General features: G+C 52.6%; 1 protein-coding gene across 6 annotated transcripts in view; it reads right to left on the reverse strand.

The window, feature by feature from the left end:
• The window catches only part of SCMH1 (Scm polycomb group protein homolog 1), a 71,918-nt gene that overhangs the window by 35,570 nt on the left and 22,772 nt on the right, over positions 1-13,576 (reverse strand). For all 6 annotated transcript variants that reach the window (XM_082296418.1, XM_082296417.1, XM_082296416.1 and 3 more), the window contains 4 exons: positions 8,705-8,775; positions 6,441-6,675; positions 3,719-3,807; positions 2,913-3,156 (listed from right to left, as the gene is read on the reverse strand). In XM_082296418.1, the coding sequence (XP_082152544.1) occupies positions 2,913-3,156; positions 3,719-3,807; positions 6,441-6,675; positions 8,705-8,775 (639 nt within the window). The remainder of the gene's footprint in view (positions 1-2,912; positions 3,157-3,718; positions 3,808-6,440; positions 6,676-8,704; positions 8,776-13,576) is intronic.

The following is a 13,576-nucleotide window of genomic DNA, read 5'->3' on the forward strand; positions in this document are numbered from 1 at the left end:
GGAAGTTTGCTGCACATGCACAGAACTCCCCACCCTTTGGGACAGCCACTGGGACCTGCCTCCCCCAATGGCTGCCAGGCTGAGGTGGAGAAGCTGAGGATGCACAGGATGAACTCTTCCACATTCCACCCTGCTCTGTAGTCCAGCAGAGCCAACATCTATCCCCGGCCTATAGCCGACGTGCAGAGAGGACCAGGACCCACCATGGGCGAAGGCACTCCCAGAACTACATTTCCCCTGCGTGGTGTGTGTTGGTTTGGATCCCCCAGCTCCAAGGTGTGCTGCATCCGGACAGGAGCTCCAGGAGACGCCTGAGAGCCCACAGCCATCTGGCCACTGAGCTCTCCCAGCAGGCTGCTGCACAGCCAGCAGGCAGCAATGGAATTACCAAGTGGGTGTGCAGGCTGCTCCTCGGCGCTGTTTGGCCTCCCTTTCCTTCCTTAACACACACACGTGCCCTCATGAAAGCTCCCCGGAGTGGCTGGCTGGGCCCCAGCTCCCTGCCCAGCCACTCCAGCTAAGCAAACCCTGCCGGGAGTGGGAGGGCTCGGAGATGGAGAAGGACCATGCCTGGGAGAAGTCCTGCACTCCTCCACCTCCGCTGGCAGCCAGCAGCAGAGTCAGATAAGAGCTGAATGGAGTTACCAGTGTTAAATAAACATGCCTGCCCTCTTTGAAGTTCTGCTTCCCTTGAACGTGAGCTCATTCCACGAGGCTTCTTTTTGCTCAGCCCCAGGAAGCTGTCATTCCCCATGGAGTTGGCTCTTCACAGGATTCCTCACCTTTCATGGAGTTAGCTCTTCACAAGACTCCACAAGGACCTCACATGGTCAGTCCAGTATATGAGCACAGACCAGTATTAGCACAGCAGCACTTGATCCCCTGCATGTCTCTCCAGTGCTCTTTAGGAGGAATTCCCACCAGGAAAGGGAAACTGCCTGACTCCACCACACAGTCCTGCAGGCTCTAGGCTGGCACATGGAGAAGGTTTATTGGAGCTCAAGGAAAGGGCGATTCCTCTGTGGTGATGTGTCCTCCAACCCTGCCAAGAGCAGCACGCTCAGGTCTGGGAGGACCGTGATCAACCCTCCACCACAGCAGGGCTGAGGAGTGAGGAAACACAGGAGGAATTTCATTAAAAAAGAGAAACTTCCCAGTACTCTCCTCTTTTGGTTTAAACCCACAAAGTGGAAGTCAGAAATTCTTGGGCAGGAAAGGGAGCAGACAGTCACAGAGGGAGAAGTAAAGCCACAAAGACAAGGCTGATCTCAACTCCCTGGCATTTTTACCATGGCTCATGCAACCCCTGGCAACCTCTACTCTTGTCCCACAAATTGAAAATAAAGGACAAAGAGAGCAGAAATCTGCCTGAGAGTGAGGGCTGCCTCTGCCTGTGAGTGGGGAGATGTGACTTTTGGGGGTCACTGTTTTTGTACGTGAGCAGGAAGTGCAGAGTCACTGCACATGGAGCCAATGTGAAAGGGAGAGGCTGTCAGTGCCACCTGCCAAGGGGGAAAGCACAAGCTTCCCAGGATGGCACAATGGGGTGCTGTCTCTGGATAACTGACTGGGCTCTGCTCACTCACAGCTTCAGCCCCTGGCAAGGGGAGGCCGGGGAGGAGCAGAGCTGCCTGTGCTGGGGCCGTGGGTCAGACAGAGGTTCCCACTTCTCCTGAGAAGGCGGCTTCCACCGTGCTCCTGAAACATTCCACCCCCAGGTAACTGCCAGGAAATCTCCCACACAACACAAACATGTCTTTAGCCACTCGTGCAGCACCTGAGAGGCACCCTGGAGAGAGCGTGGTGAGAGCCCCTGACTGCAGGGCACCACTGGAGGGGTCAGGCACTGGCCAAGAGGGCCCCAGTACTCTGCAGAGCCTGCAGGGCAGCAGCAGGTGGGACACAAACAACCAGCAAGAAGAGAGGGAGATGCTGGGAACATCAAGGCAAAATGAAGAAATCCAAGATAAAGAGGAATCATCCCTACCCAAGGGGAGCCCACAGCTCTGCCTGCACACAGGTCATGGGAGATCACCTCAGGCAGCCCACTGACACCAGCCCTGCAGCCCCGAGCACAGACCTGGCCCGCAGACCTGGCCCACGTCAGGGACATGGGGCAGCGCCAGCCTGACAGGGCAGCATGAGCTGACCCAGGATTTCTAAGAGGAACAGTCTCATCAGAGAAATGCCTTTCCTAAGCAATCCTTCAGCTCTGGCAGAGAGGTTGCTCTCCCGCCCCTCATTTCATTGACAAGCACGTGCAGGGCTTGCCAGCCAACAAATGCCAGAGGGATGTGCTTGGGGACAGTGACAGCCCCCCTGGGCCCAAACACAACTGTGATGTGAGAAAGCTTGAGACACGTCTGAGAATCAAACCAGCCATGGCTCAGACCTTTGCAAGGCAGCAAGCTCCCCAGTGCTGCTCCTACTCAGCAATCACAGTCCTGGGAACGCGGCAGGCACCACCTGCTCCACACCTGCTTCATCCATGTTCACAGCATAAGGCAGAGCAAGAAAACTGCCCAAAGTACAAAGAGGCGCAGTCCTGCAATTCACAGTTCTCATTATTCCAGTCCCTCTGAGAAAAAATCCACAGGAAAATGTGGTTCAAAGGCGCAGGAAAAACTGCAAGGAAATTCCTGGGGAGGAGGAGACCTCAGCAATGTTGTACAGCACCATCCCTCCCCAGAGCCATCATCCCGCCCATCTTTATGGATAGCTGCTCCTCAGCACCTTGGTGCCAGGCTGTTCCAGTGCTATAGGTCTGATCACCTGTACCTTTACCATGCATGAAGCAGCACAAAAACCAGACAGGGCACCCAGATGTCCTTGCTGCCAGTCTCTGCCTGCTTTGCTGCTCCTTGAGAGCTGAGTGGAGGAGAAAGACAGCTAAGCAACAGCGTGGGCCTTACCTTTTGTACCAGGGGGCTGCAGATTATCTCCAGTCAGCGAACACCAGCCTACGGGAAAGATGTCCCGGGAATCATATCGGCACCAGTAATCGAAGGCACCTCTCCAGCCATCAAATGTTATGAGGACCTCAGAACCTCTCACCTCCCCAATGGTGGCCGGGCAGATGAAGTGAGGGTTCTTCCTGTCCACTGCCTCCAGCTTCATACCTGTCTTGAAGAAGTTTTGGGAAGGAGATGGTGGTTCCTACAAGAAGAAGTGGAATATATGCTCAAAGGGGATATGCCACTGCCTCCCCACACCAGGGCTGTGCCCTCACCAGCAAACTCACCTCCATGAACAGCTGAAGGGTGCTAGTGGGCTGCATTTGAACCCAAATAGATGTGCACACACTGGCTGGGCTACACAGCCACTGCCCTTTAATCAACAGGCAGCAAAGTCCACTACCCACTGCTCTGCCCTAGGCTGGACCAAACCCAGGGAGTGGGACATTCAGAGCAGTGCTGACGTTCCCACCTTGCATTCCCCACTTTGAGCAGCACCTGCAACTCCAGTGAAAAACCAGCTCCTGCCTCAAGCCCGAGCACTGAAGCCAAGGCACTTCCTTGGCAGATCTCTGGCTGCATCTTGACATTGCTACAATACAGCTGGAGAGGACACAGGTCTCTCCTAGAGCAGCACTGAGGCAGAGCTGTGCAATGTCACCTCCTCTGGGACCAGCACATCTCTCATGAGACACCAGCTCTGAGTTTGGTGCTCTGCAGCAAAGGGGCCATTGCCAGAAGGATCTGCACAAACAGTGAAATACCTTGTGAAAAATCCGGACTGGAGCCATCTCTGCTCCATTCAGAGTCTTCAGAAGGAACATGGGCCAGGAGGAGGCATTCAGCCGGAAGCCTGAGGAGAGGGAAGCAGAGATGGAGACTTTTAGACTGTGGAGGTCAATGGATCTGGCAGCACATGTCTGCTCTGATGGGAACTCACACAGCTGTGATGCCACAGCACCCTCCTCCCATGCTGGAGTCAGGTGGGACTTTTTCCAGGTATTCTGAATGCAAAGCATTGTGTTATTGAAAATAAACATCTGGAAACAGCTGTCTGACTGCAATATTCACTTATCATAACAATCCCATTGACCCATTGACAATTCAGGCAGAGCACTTTGTGCAGCATCAGTGCTGGCAGCTCCAGTGATCCTGCTGCAGGGGAGACATGAATCAGCAAGTGCACACTCAGGCTATGGAATTTCTTCCTCAACAGGGAATCACAGCTTCTGGGTGGCCTCCTCCACCTCTAGTGTGAGCTGCAGGCAAGTTATTTTGAAGAAATAGAGCCTGTGACTTGGCTGGGAAACAGATTTAAGCATTACAGAGAAGGATATCAGGTTTTGGCTTGACACCTGCTGTGAAAAAAGAGAATAACAAGAGGGGGCTTATGGGAAGAAAAAAAAAAAATCAGTTTCACATGCTCTGAAGTATGTATGGCACTGACTATGACTACACAACCAACAGAAGGCTATCACAGAACACCTTCTTTGCTAAATGTGTATCTTCCTGCACAGGCAATTTCTGCTGCTCAGCTGTGTTTGGTCTGTGTTTGTGGGGTTTTGAAGGTAATCCTGGCACCAGACCTGGACCAAGAACATGGCAAAACTTTGCCAAGGTTGCAATGCTCAGCACAGGTCACACTGCCAGCCCTGAACTCTGTCAGATCAGCTTGGAAACCAACCCAAGTAGCCACAACTGCAGGGGATGGGAGAGCTCAGCTCCCAGAGTGGCAAAGACTTTACGTAAATCATAAAAGATCCTGAGCTGGAAGGGACCCTCAAGGTTCATCCAGCCCAGCTCCTGGCCCTGCAGACACCCCAACAACCCCACCCTGGGCATCCCTGGCAGCGCTGCCCAAACGCTCCTGGAGCTCTGGCAGCCTCGGGGCCGTGCCCATTCCCTGGGGAGCCTGGGCAGTGCCCAGCAGCCTCTGGGGGAAGAACCTTTCCCTGCTCTCCAGCCTGAGCCTGCCCTGGCCCAGCTCCAGCTGCTCCCTGGGTGCTGTCACTGGAATGATCTATATAAAGAAAGAGCAGCAGCAGATGTGTGCACATGGAAAATGCTACAGGAAACAGAAAAACCCTGCTGGGTTTTCTCAGCCCTTGCACTCTGCAGGCAGGAAGGACAACTGCAGCATTAGCTCCGTTACCTGTCTTTATGCTGGGTGCAAAATCATCCAATTCCACTCCCCTGCCATGGGCAGGGACACCTCCCACTATCCCAGGTTGCTCCAAGCCCTGTCCAACCTGGCCTGGGACACTTCCAAGGATCCAGGGGCAGCCACAGCTTCTCCGGGCACCCTGTGCCAGGGCCTCAGCAACCTCACAGGGAAAAACTTTTCCCAGTATCTCACCCAACCCTGCCCTCCTGTCTGGCGTAGGGTTAAGCAGGCGACACAGGCCAGGGCCGGGCACACGGAGTAGCCCGAGCCGTCCCCGAGCTCGCCCCGGTGCCCCGGCACAGGCAGGGCTGCTGTAGCCGCGCTTCGCGCCCTCTGCTGGCCACACCCGGCACGGCACAGGAGCGAGCCACGGCCCGCGCGGGCTGGGCCCGGCACCGCAGCCGGGACAGGGCTCTGGAAGCGATGGGCAGCACAACCACGGAATGGTTTGCGTTGGAAGGGACCTTAAAGCTCATCTCATCCCACCCCCTGCCATGTGCAGGGACACCTTCCACTACACCAGGTTGCTCCAAGCCCTGTCCAACCTGGCCTTGAAAATATTATTTGGGGATATGCTAATGGAGAGAAAGATTTATGAAGACACTCAAACTATTGGGCAGCGGAATGCAGGAGGTTAATCTTGCTGATTATCAGGAAGGAACCGGCAAATCAGCTTGTCACTTGGCTAGCATCAAAGAAAAAGGAAAGTGGTGTGTGTTTAGCTGAAGACAAGACTGGAAGAAGTGTTAGACTGTCCAGGCTATTTATAAAGTTGTAGCCAAGCAAAATGAAATAAGTAAGTAAGAATTCTTCCAAGTGTCCCTTCACATGAGACAGGACTTTAATCACTGTGAGCCTTTCCAGACATTATGTTTCCTGTTCAGGTAAGCTGGTATTGAATCCTAGAATCACAGGGTAGGTTGGGTTGGAAGGGACCTTAAACATCAACCAGTTTCACTCCTCTGCCATGGGCTGGGACTATCTTCCACTATCCCAGGTTACTCCAAGCCCTGTCCAACCTAGCCTTGGACACTTCCAGAGATGGGGCAGCCACAGCTTCTCTGGGCCACAATCCTGAGCTTGAGCTGCAGCCAGGGCAAGCAGCTCACCTTGCTGCAGAGACCTCTTTCATCCACACCCTAAAGGACCTCTCTGTCCATGTCACAGTGTCTGTGTGGAAATACAGACCTGGTGTGGTTTATGTATCCCAGAGTAGGCAGGGGCAGGCCATGGGCCTGTGTCCCAAGCACAGATCTATAAAAACCCCCAAGCTTTCCCCACCATCGATTTCACCCTTGCTGGACAGCTGAACTCCAGCTCACCCAGTGGAGGCTGCAGCATCCCTCCATTCTTCTCACAGTTCCCAATGGGCTGGATCTCAGCAGAGTCCACCAGCCTCCAGAAGTCGTTCTTGTTGTCGCTGCCATCGAGGCGCAGGCGCAGGCGGGCACCCGTCAGCCCCACCACGGTGGCGATGCACGTGGACGTGGTGTTCCGGGGGTCCTGGGCCTCCAGTTTCATACTGATCTTGAACTCGTTTGCAGGTGGAGTGTAGGACTGCAAAGAGTGGAACAGAGGGCCAGTCAGAGCCAGGATTGCCAGTACTGCACCAGCTCAGGATTGCCAGTACTGCACCAGCTCAGGATTGCCAGTACTGCACCAGCTCAGGACTGACAGTACATGGCACCAGCTCAGGATTGCCAGTACTGCACCAGATCAGGACTGCCAGTACTGCACCAGCTCAGGATTGCCAGTACTGCACCAGCTCAGGATTGACAGTACATGGCACCAGCTCAGGATTGCCAGTACTGCACCAGCTCAGGATTGCCAGTACATGGCACCAGCTCAGGACTGCCAGTACTGCACCAGCTCAGGATTGCCAGTACATGGCACCAGCTCAGGATTGCCAGTACATGGCACCAGCTCAGGACTGCCAGTACTGCACCAGCTCAGGACTGCCAGTACATGGCACCAGCTCAGGACTGCCAGTACATGGCACCAGCTCAGGATTGCCAGTACATGGCACCAGCTCAGGATTGCCAGTACATGGCACCAGCTCAGGACTGACAGTACATGGCACCAGCTCAGGATTGCCAGTACATGGCACCAGCTCAGGATTGCCAGTACATGGCACCAGCTCAGGACTGACAGTACATGGCACCAGCTCAGGATTGCCAGTACATGGCACCAGCTCAGGATTGCCAGTACATGGCACCAGCTCAGGATTGCCAGTACTGCACCAGCTCAGGACTGACAGTACATGGCACCAGCTCAGGACTGACAGTACTGCACCAGCTCAGGATTGCCAGTACATGGCACCAGCTCAGGACTGACAGTACATGCACCAGCTCAGGATTGCCAGTACTGCACCAGCTCAGGATTGCCAGTACTGCACCAGCTCAGGATTGACAGTACTGCACCAGCTCAGGCACAAAGCTTCAGCACTAAGAGCAGCCAAATGGAGTCTACTGAAGGCTGACAGCCCCTCCAGGCACAGCACAGAACAGGCACCACAGACAGCTCAGCAAGCCCTGGTGGGTCTGTAACAAACCCCCATCCTTCCATCCCGCATCATCTGGGCAATTAAAGCCTGTTCCCTTGGAATCACAGAATCATTAATGCTGGAAAACACCTCTAACATCATCGATTCCAGCTGTTCCTACAGCACTGCCAAGCCCACCACTGACCCATGTCCCCAAGCACTGTATCTACAATTTTTTGAACGCTTCCAGGGATGGGGACTCCACCAGGCCTGATCAGCCTTTCAGTGAAGAAATTTTCCTGATATCCACCCTGAGCCTCCCCTGGCCCAGCCTGAGGCCGTTCCCTCTCCTCCTGTCCCTGTTCCCTGCCAGCAGAGCCCGACCCCCCCGGCTGCCCCCTCCTGTCAGGGACTTGTGCAGAGCCACAAGGGCCCCCCTGAGCCTCCTTTGCTCCAGGCTGAGCCCCTTTCCAGCTCCCTCAGCCGCTCCTGGGGCTCCAGCCCCTTCCCAGCTCCATTCCCTTCTCTGGACACGCTCCAGCCCCCTTGTGAGGGGCCCAAAACTGATCCCAGGATTTGAGGTGCAGCCCCATCAGTGCCCAGTACAGGGGATTAACGCTCTCCTGGGAAGACTCACCCAGCCAATCCCAGACCCACACAACAGACACTCATGCTCCCCGCTCCCCTCTGCCCGGACCCAGGTGCCCCACACTGATTCACTCCTGCACCCCCTGTACTCAGCACAACCACCTCTGGGCTCAGTACCTGCTGCCCAGGGGCTGCTATTCTGTCACAAAAATTGGCTGAATTCTGACAAAAATCTCCTTATTGGGCAGGATCCACCAAAAGCTGGATCCTATCCTACTCAGGACACTTTCTCCAAGGGCCTCTGCTTGACAGAGTAACAGCATACTCATATTCCCAACATGCACATTTGAGAGGAAAATCTTCTGTGCTACTCTAAACGTATCTTTTAAATTTGCTGTTGAGTCTCCAATATCCTTAAGTATTGCCCTTGCCAAACCAGAGGCCTATCCCAGGCACAGAACTCTGGGGTCCCCAGTGGACCATAGACCTTGACCTTTCTTGTTGTCACCCTCTTACCTGCTTGAAACAATGGGCAGGAGCTGGGATGGCACATGTCTCTTTCAGGTATTTCTCCCAGGTGAAGTGACCTGAGAAGTAAAAACAAAAGGATTCAAATAGGAACTGGATGAGCAAAATTCTCAGCAAAAGAGCTGGCCAGACTCCTGAGCCGGCAGTTCTGCACTTCTCACAGAGGAGGTGCTCACAGGCAACATGTTTTCATCAAGAACCTCTGATGTTTGTGAGCACAGAAGATTTACAACTGCAACTGACAGGCAGAACAAAGCACAGTGCTGCCTTCGGCATCCTCCTGCCTCCATGCTGCCGAGAAGGGGCTGCACAGAGTCAGGATAACAACCTACAACTTAATGGGAAACATCCAGCACAGATGGGAATCTGCAGAGTCTTCCAGACAACTGTCCTTTAAAAACCATTCATTAAACACATCACTCAGTCTGGGGATTACGAACAGTCACTGTGGGCTATGAGCAGCCCAGCTTGGGGGCTGGAACAAGATTATCTCTAAGGTCATTTCCAACCCAAGCCATTCTGTGATCCCATGATTCTAAATCATGGATTTAGAACAGGAACCTGCTTTGTGGTGACTGTACAGTCCCCCTGGTCCAGCACACACAGAGCCCACCCCATGGGCCAGGGATCAGCCCAACCCCAGCAATCAGTGGACAGGTCAGCAATTAACTTCCTGAAGTGCCATGGAGTCCATAGGATGGGCAGGATGGGAGGAGGGATCCTCCAAACAGGAATTTACTGAGCTCAACACCTCACATCCGACACCAAATGCTGCTGCCACGGGAAGCACATTTCATCCTTGCCTGCACCTTCCTCATGGACAGCAGGAAGGGTAAAAACAATATGCCACCCAGGGAAACCTGTTATTAAATGAGGAATTAAAAGCTCCTGTGATCCGAGCAAATCATGACTTTTGCCATTTAAACTGAGCAGCTGGGAGAGGAACCTTCCAGCATGACATTCGCTTGCATTCATCCAAACAGCTCCCGGGAGACCACTGTTTTCAAGGCATTTCAAGAGCATTGGTGGCAGCACAATTAAAGTCAGCCACTGCTTCCCCGAGTCAAGGCAAGTTCTTAATCAGTCTATTTTCAAAATAAAAGCTACAATAAGAGCCATTTTAGCTACTGCAGCACACACCACACCTCTGAAAATTGAGGCAGAAAGGTCAGCACACATTGCTTCAGTGCTGCCTCGTGCACAGAGGAGCCTTCATAATCTACAAGCTTCAAATAAATACAAGGAATGCTGCTTTCTCACCAGCTCCCATGCAGATGACTAGTACACTGTTAAAAATAGGGAAAATGAACAGAAAAAATACAGTTCCACTGCCACACTGGCTGAATATTGCTGTTTACAGAGTGACAGCACTCTCCATGTCCCAGAGCACTCAGCTCCATCCACTGGCACATATTTTCTTTTCAGCCACAGTCTCACACTGGGTGAATGAAGAAATTCAGTGAGTTACTGCAATGATGCTCTCACAAAACCAAAATCCTTTTGCTTTAATTGAAGATACGATTTTATACTTGGTTCTGTCAATGAAACTCTTTGTATGAATAACGTGGAGTAAACACCCAGGTACGGCAAGCTGGGCACTCCTGGCCTGGAAACGCCTTATGCATCCCACCCCTTAACTCTGGTTGCTGATCTGGGCTCATCTCAGACTGGGGTAGCCCTTCAGAGGCCATTGTCCCTGGAGCACAGAGGATGCCCAGGTGACAGTACCAGGTGAGCAGTACCAGTCTCAGCCCCAGGCCCTGAGCCAGCAGCTTGAACAGGATCAGCTGTGCTTGGCAATTTTATTTAAAAAACCCCAACCCTCCCCTCAGATGGTTTCAATCCATCGCTATTAGAAGTTGTCATGGTTTTAATCTTTCCACTTTTCACTCCCTCCACACCAAGCCAGGCTGTTCTGCTGCCTGCAGCAGCTCACCCCCACAGCCGAGATCCACGCTGCACAACCCCAGCAGGAGCAGGGAATTTCTAAGACAGCTGCAGGCATCTAAAAATAGTGTTTGGACATGGAACTTATTTGAGATTAATTCTAGAGCCTGCTGGGATTCAACCACTGTATGAAGACACACACAACACTAAAACTGCAGCTTCTCTAGGACCTGAGAGAACAGCATGAAGCTGGGCCAGGGCAGGCTCAGGCTGGAGAGCAGGGAAAGGTTCTTCCCCCAGAGGCTGCTGGGCACTGCCCAGGCTCCCCAGGGAATGGGCACGGCCCCGAGGCTGCCAGAGCTCCAGGAGCGTTTGGGCAGCGCTGCCAGGGATGCCCAGGGTGGGATTTGGGGTGTCTGGGCAGGGCCAGGGGCTGGAATCCATGATCCCTGTGGGCCCATTCAGCTCAGGATGTTCTGTGATTCTCTGATTCCTATGACTAACGGTTCTGGTGATTTATTTTGCAAAGAAAAGCAGGAGCAGCGGAAAGACTTCTAAGAAAAGAGAGCTGATACAGCAGTGTTCAGCCTTCCCTCCCTCCCTCTCTGTTCACTACCAGCCACCCCCTTACACACACATGGCAGGGCAAGCACAGGTAAAACCTGGACTTCTTTTTCAGGATTACTCTGAAACCAAGGTAAAAACTGCAGACTGCAGCTGGAAGCTGCCACCACACCCTTAGCATGAGAGGAAATCCCACACAGAATGGAAGGAATGGGTTTAAATTAATTCAGTAATAGTATCTAGCTCATGATGCAATATTTTTCAAGCAGGAATTTCAAAGTACGCTTAAACTTTACCAAATACAATCAGCCTCAACCTAAGAACTGCAGACAGAATCAGAAAAAAATGGCACAACACAAAAGCTGAGGTTTTTTTTTTTTACAACAGAGGGATAGCTGCCAATGAATAGAGAAAAGCAGGATGCATTGGGGCTTTTTTAATGGGGGAGCAGAGCACAAGCCCCGAGCTCTGTGCTTGAGAAACAGCCAGGACACCAAAGTGCCGGGTGCTGCTCATGCCATTCTACAGGCACTGGGCATGGAGGGTGTAAGGCCAGAGGGAAAAACTGAGAGTATCTTACCTGGCTTTCTTCTAAGCACTGACCAATGGCCTTGTATTTTATATTTTCTCAATATTCTTATCCATATTAATAAATTGGATGCCTTACCCTAGAGTGACAGGACATTTTAGGGTGCAAGATGCTTGTTTCTTATCTGGCCTGGGCAGGTAACCCTGTTTCCAGAGTGCTGGTCAAAAAACACTGATGGCTTTTCTCCACTTCTCAGTGCATCACTTTGCTTCGTGAAAAAACTTCAGCCAGTCCTGAACTGTCCCTTTTACTGGTGATGGAGCAGGAGCTGACTGTAGGGAATGAAACCCTCTCTTGCCCCATAAAGCAATACCACTGCTGCTGGTGTCCAGAACAATATGCAAATTGTCCTACCAGCCCTAAAATCAGCTGGTTTCTGCCTGCTCTTTCATGTTCCCTCCCCTGCCTTGCAGAGGACACCACTGGAAGGATCTCCATTGGAGAGGACTGCGTTCCTCCAGGTAACATAAACAGAACCAAACAATAAAATAGTTTGGGTTGGAAGGGGCCATAAAGCTCATTCAGTGCCACCTCCTGCCATGGGCAGGGACACCTCCCACTATCCCAGGGTGCTCCAAGCTGCATCCAGCCTGGCCTTGGACACTTCCAGGGATTCAGGGGCAGCCACAGCTTCTCTGGGCACCCTGTGCCAGGGCCTCCCCACCCTCCCAGGGAAGAATTTTTTCCCAATATCCCATCCAGCCCTGCCCTCTGGCAGTGGGAAGCTCCTGGCTCTTCAGGCCCTTGTCCCAAGTCCCTCTCCAGCTCTCTCCAGCACACTGGATCTTCTTCACAGGAAGAAATGAGAGAAAGACACTTTAATGAGAAACACCCTATTTTTGCAACTACATCTGTGAGCCAAACAAAAGCCAAGGATTGGGAACCCGTGTGACTCCCTGTGACTTGGCTGTGGAAATGCCACTGGGGTGACTGTCTGTCACTTGTGCTTGCCTTGGGAAAGCTGCTTGTCGTGTGCTCACGCCAAAGGCAGATATTACTTCCAGGCAAAGAGTCAGATTTGGGCTCTGATGTCTTAACCTTCAAAAATATTTACTCCAAACAAAACACTCCACACACCCAAGGGGTCAAACTGCAGTAGTTGTGAACAATGCAGCTCTGCACCCTCATGTTTTGATTCTCTTCATGTTGCATTTAACATTGATCCTTTGCCCAGAATTTAAATGAAGATGGAGTTTCTGTTTATATCTTTAACTGAAGCCTGGTTTGGGCTCCATTAGCATTTTGGCTCCCTAGGGGTCATCAATCCAACTGAAACAATACATGTGCATTTCAGGTCACATCTGTGAAGGAGAACGTGCCCTACCCAGATCAAGGCTTCCCCACTAAAGTCTGCAGCCCATATGTGTGGCTGCTAAGGAGCACCAAGGCAGCACATGAAAGCAGCACAGTCCGAGCCAGCTCGGTATGAAAATGAGCAGAGCATCGTCTGGGCTCGCAGATCCAAGGTGACAGTGGCTGTCCCTGATGTCTGAGCATGGCCTCCCAAGGGGTCAGCTCCTGCCTGTCCCACCCTTCCCAGTCCCAGGCACTTTGCTCAGCCATCAATCCAGCTGTATGTGCTCCATCGGTAACAGCTGCAGTTGGTAACGTGAGCCCCACTGCTCCCTGTCCTGCTCAGTAAAAGGTGACAATGTGTGAGTCAAAACTAACAACTCTGAAACACCAGGGTGCTGTCTGGTCTGTCCTGCTCTCCTCAGAGGTGTCCCAATGCAGCTTTGACCAGAAATCCTTCCAGCCTGGATTACAGATTGCTCCGTGCCAGAAAGACACTGCAGTTTCATCCCCTCACTGTGTAGAAT

Source organism: Coloeus monedula, assembly GCF_965178545.1.
Source record: "Coloeus monedula genome assembly, chromosome: 24".
Classification (NCBI taxonomy): domain Eukaryota; kingdom Metazoa; phylum Chordata; class Aves; order Passeriformes; family Corvidae; genus Coloeus; species Coloeus monedula.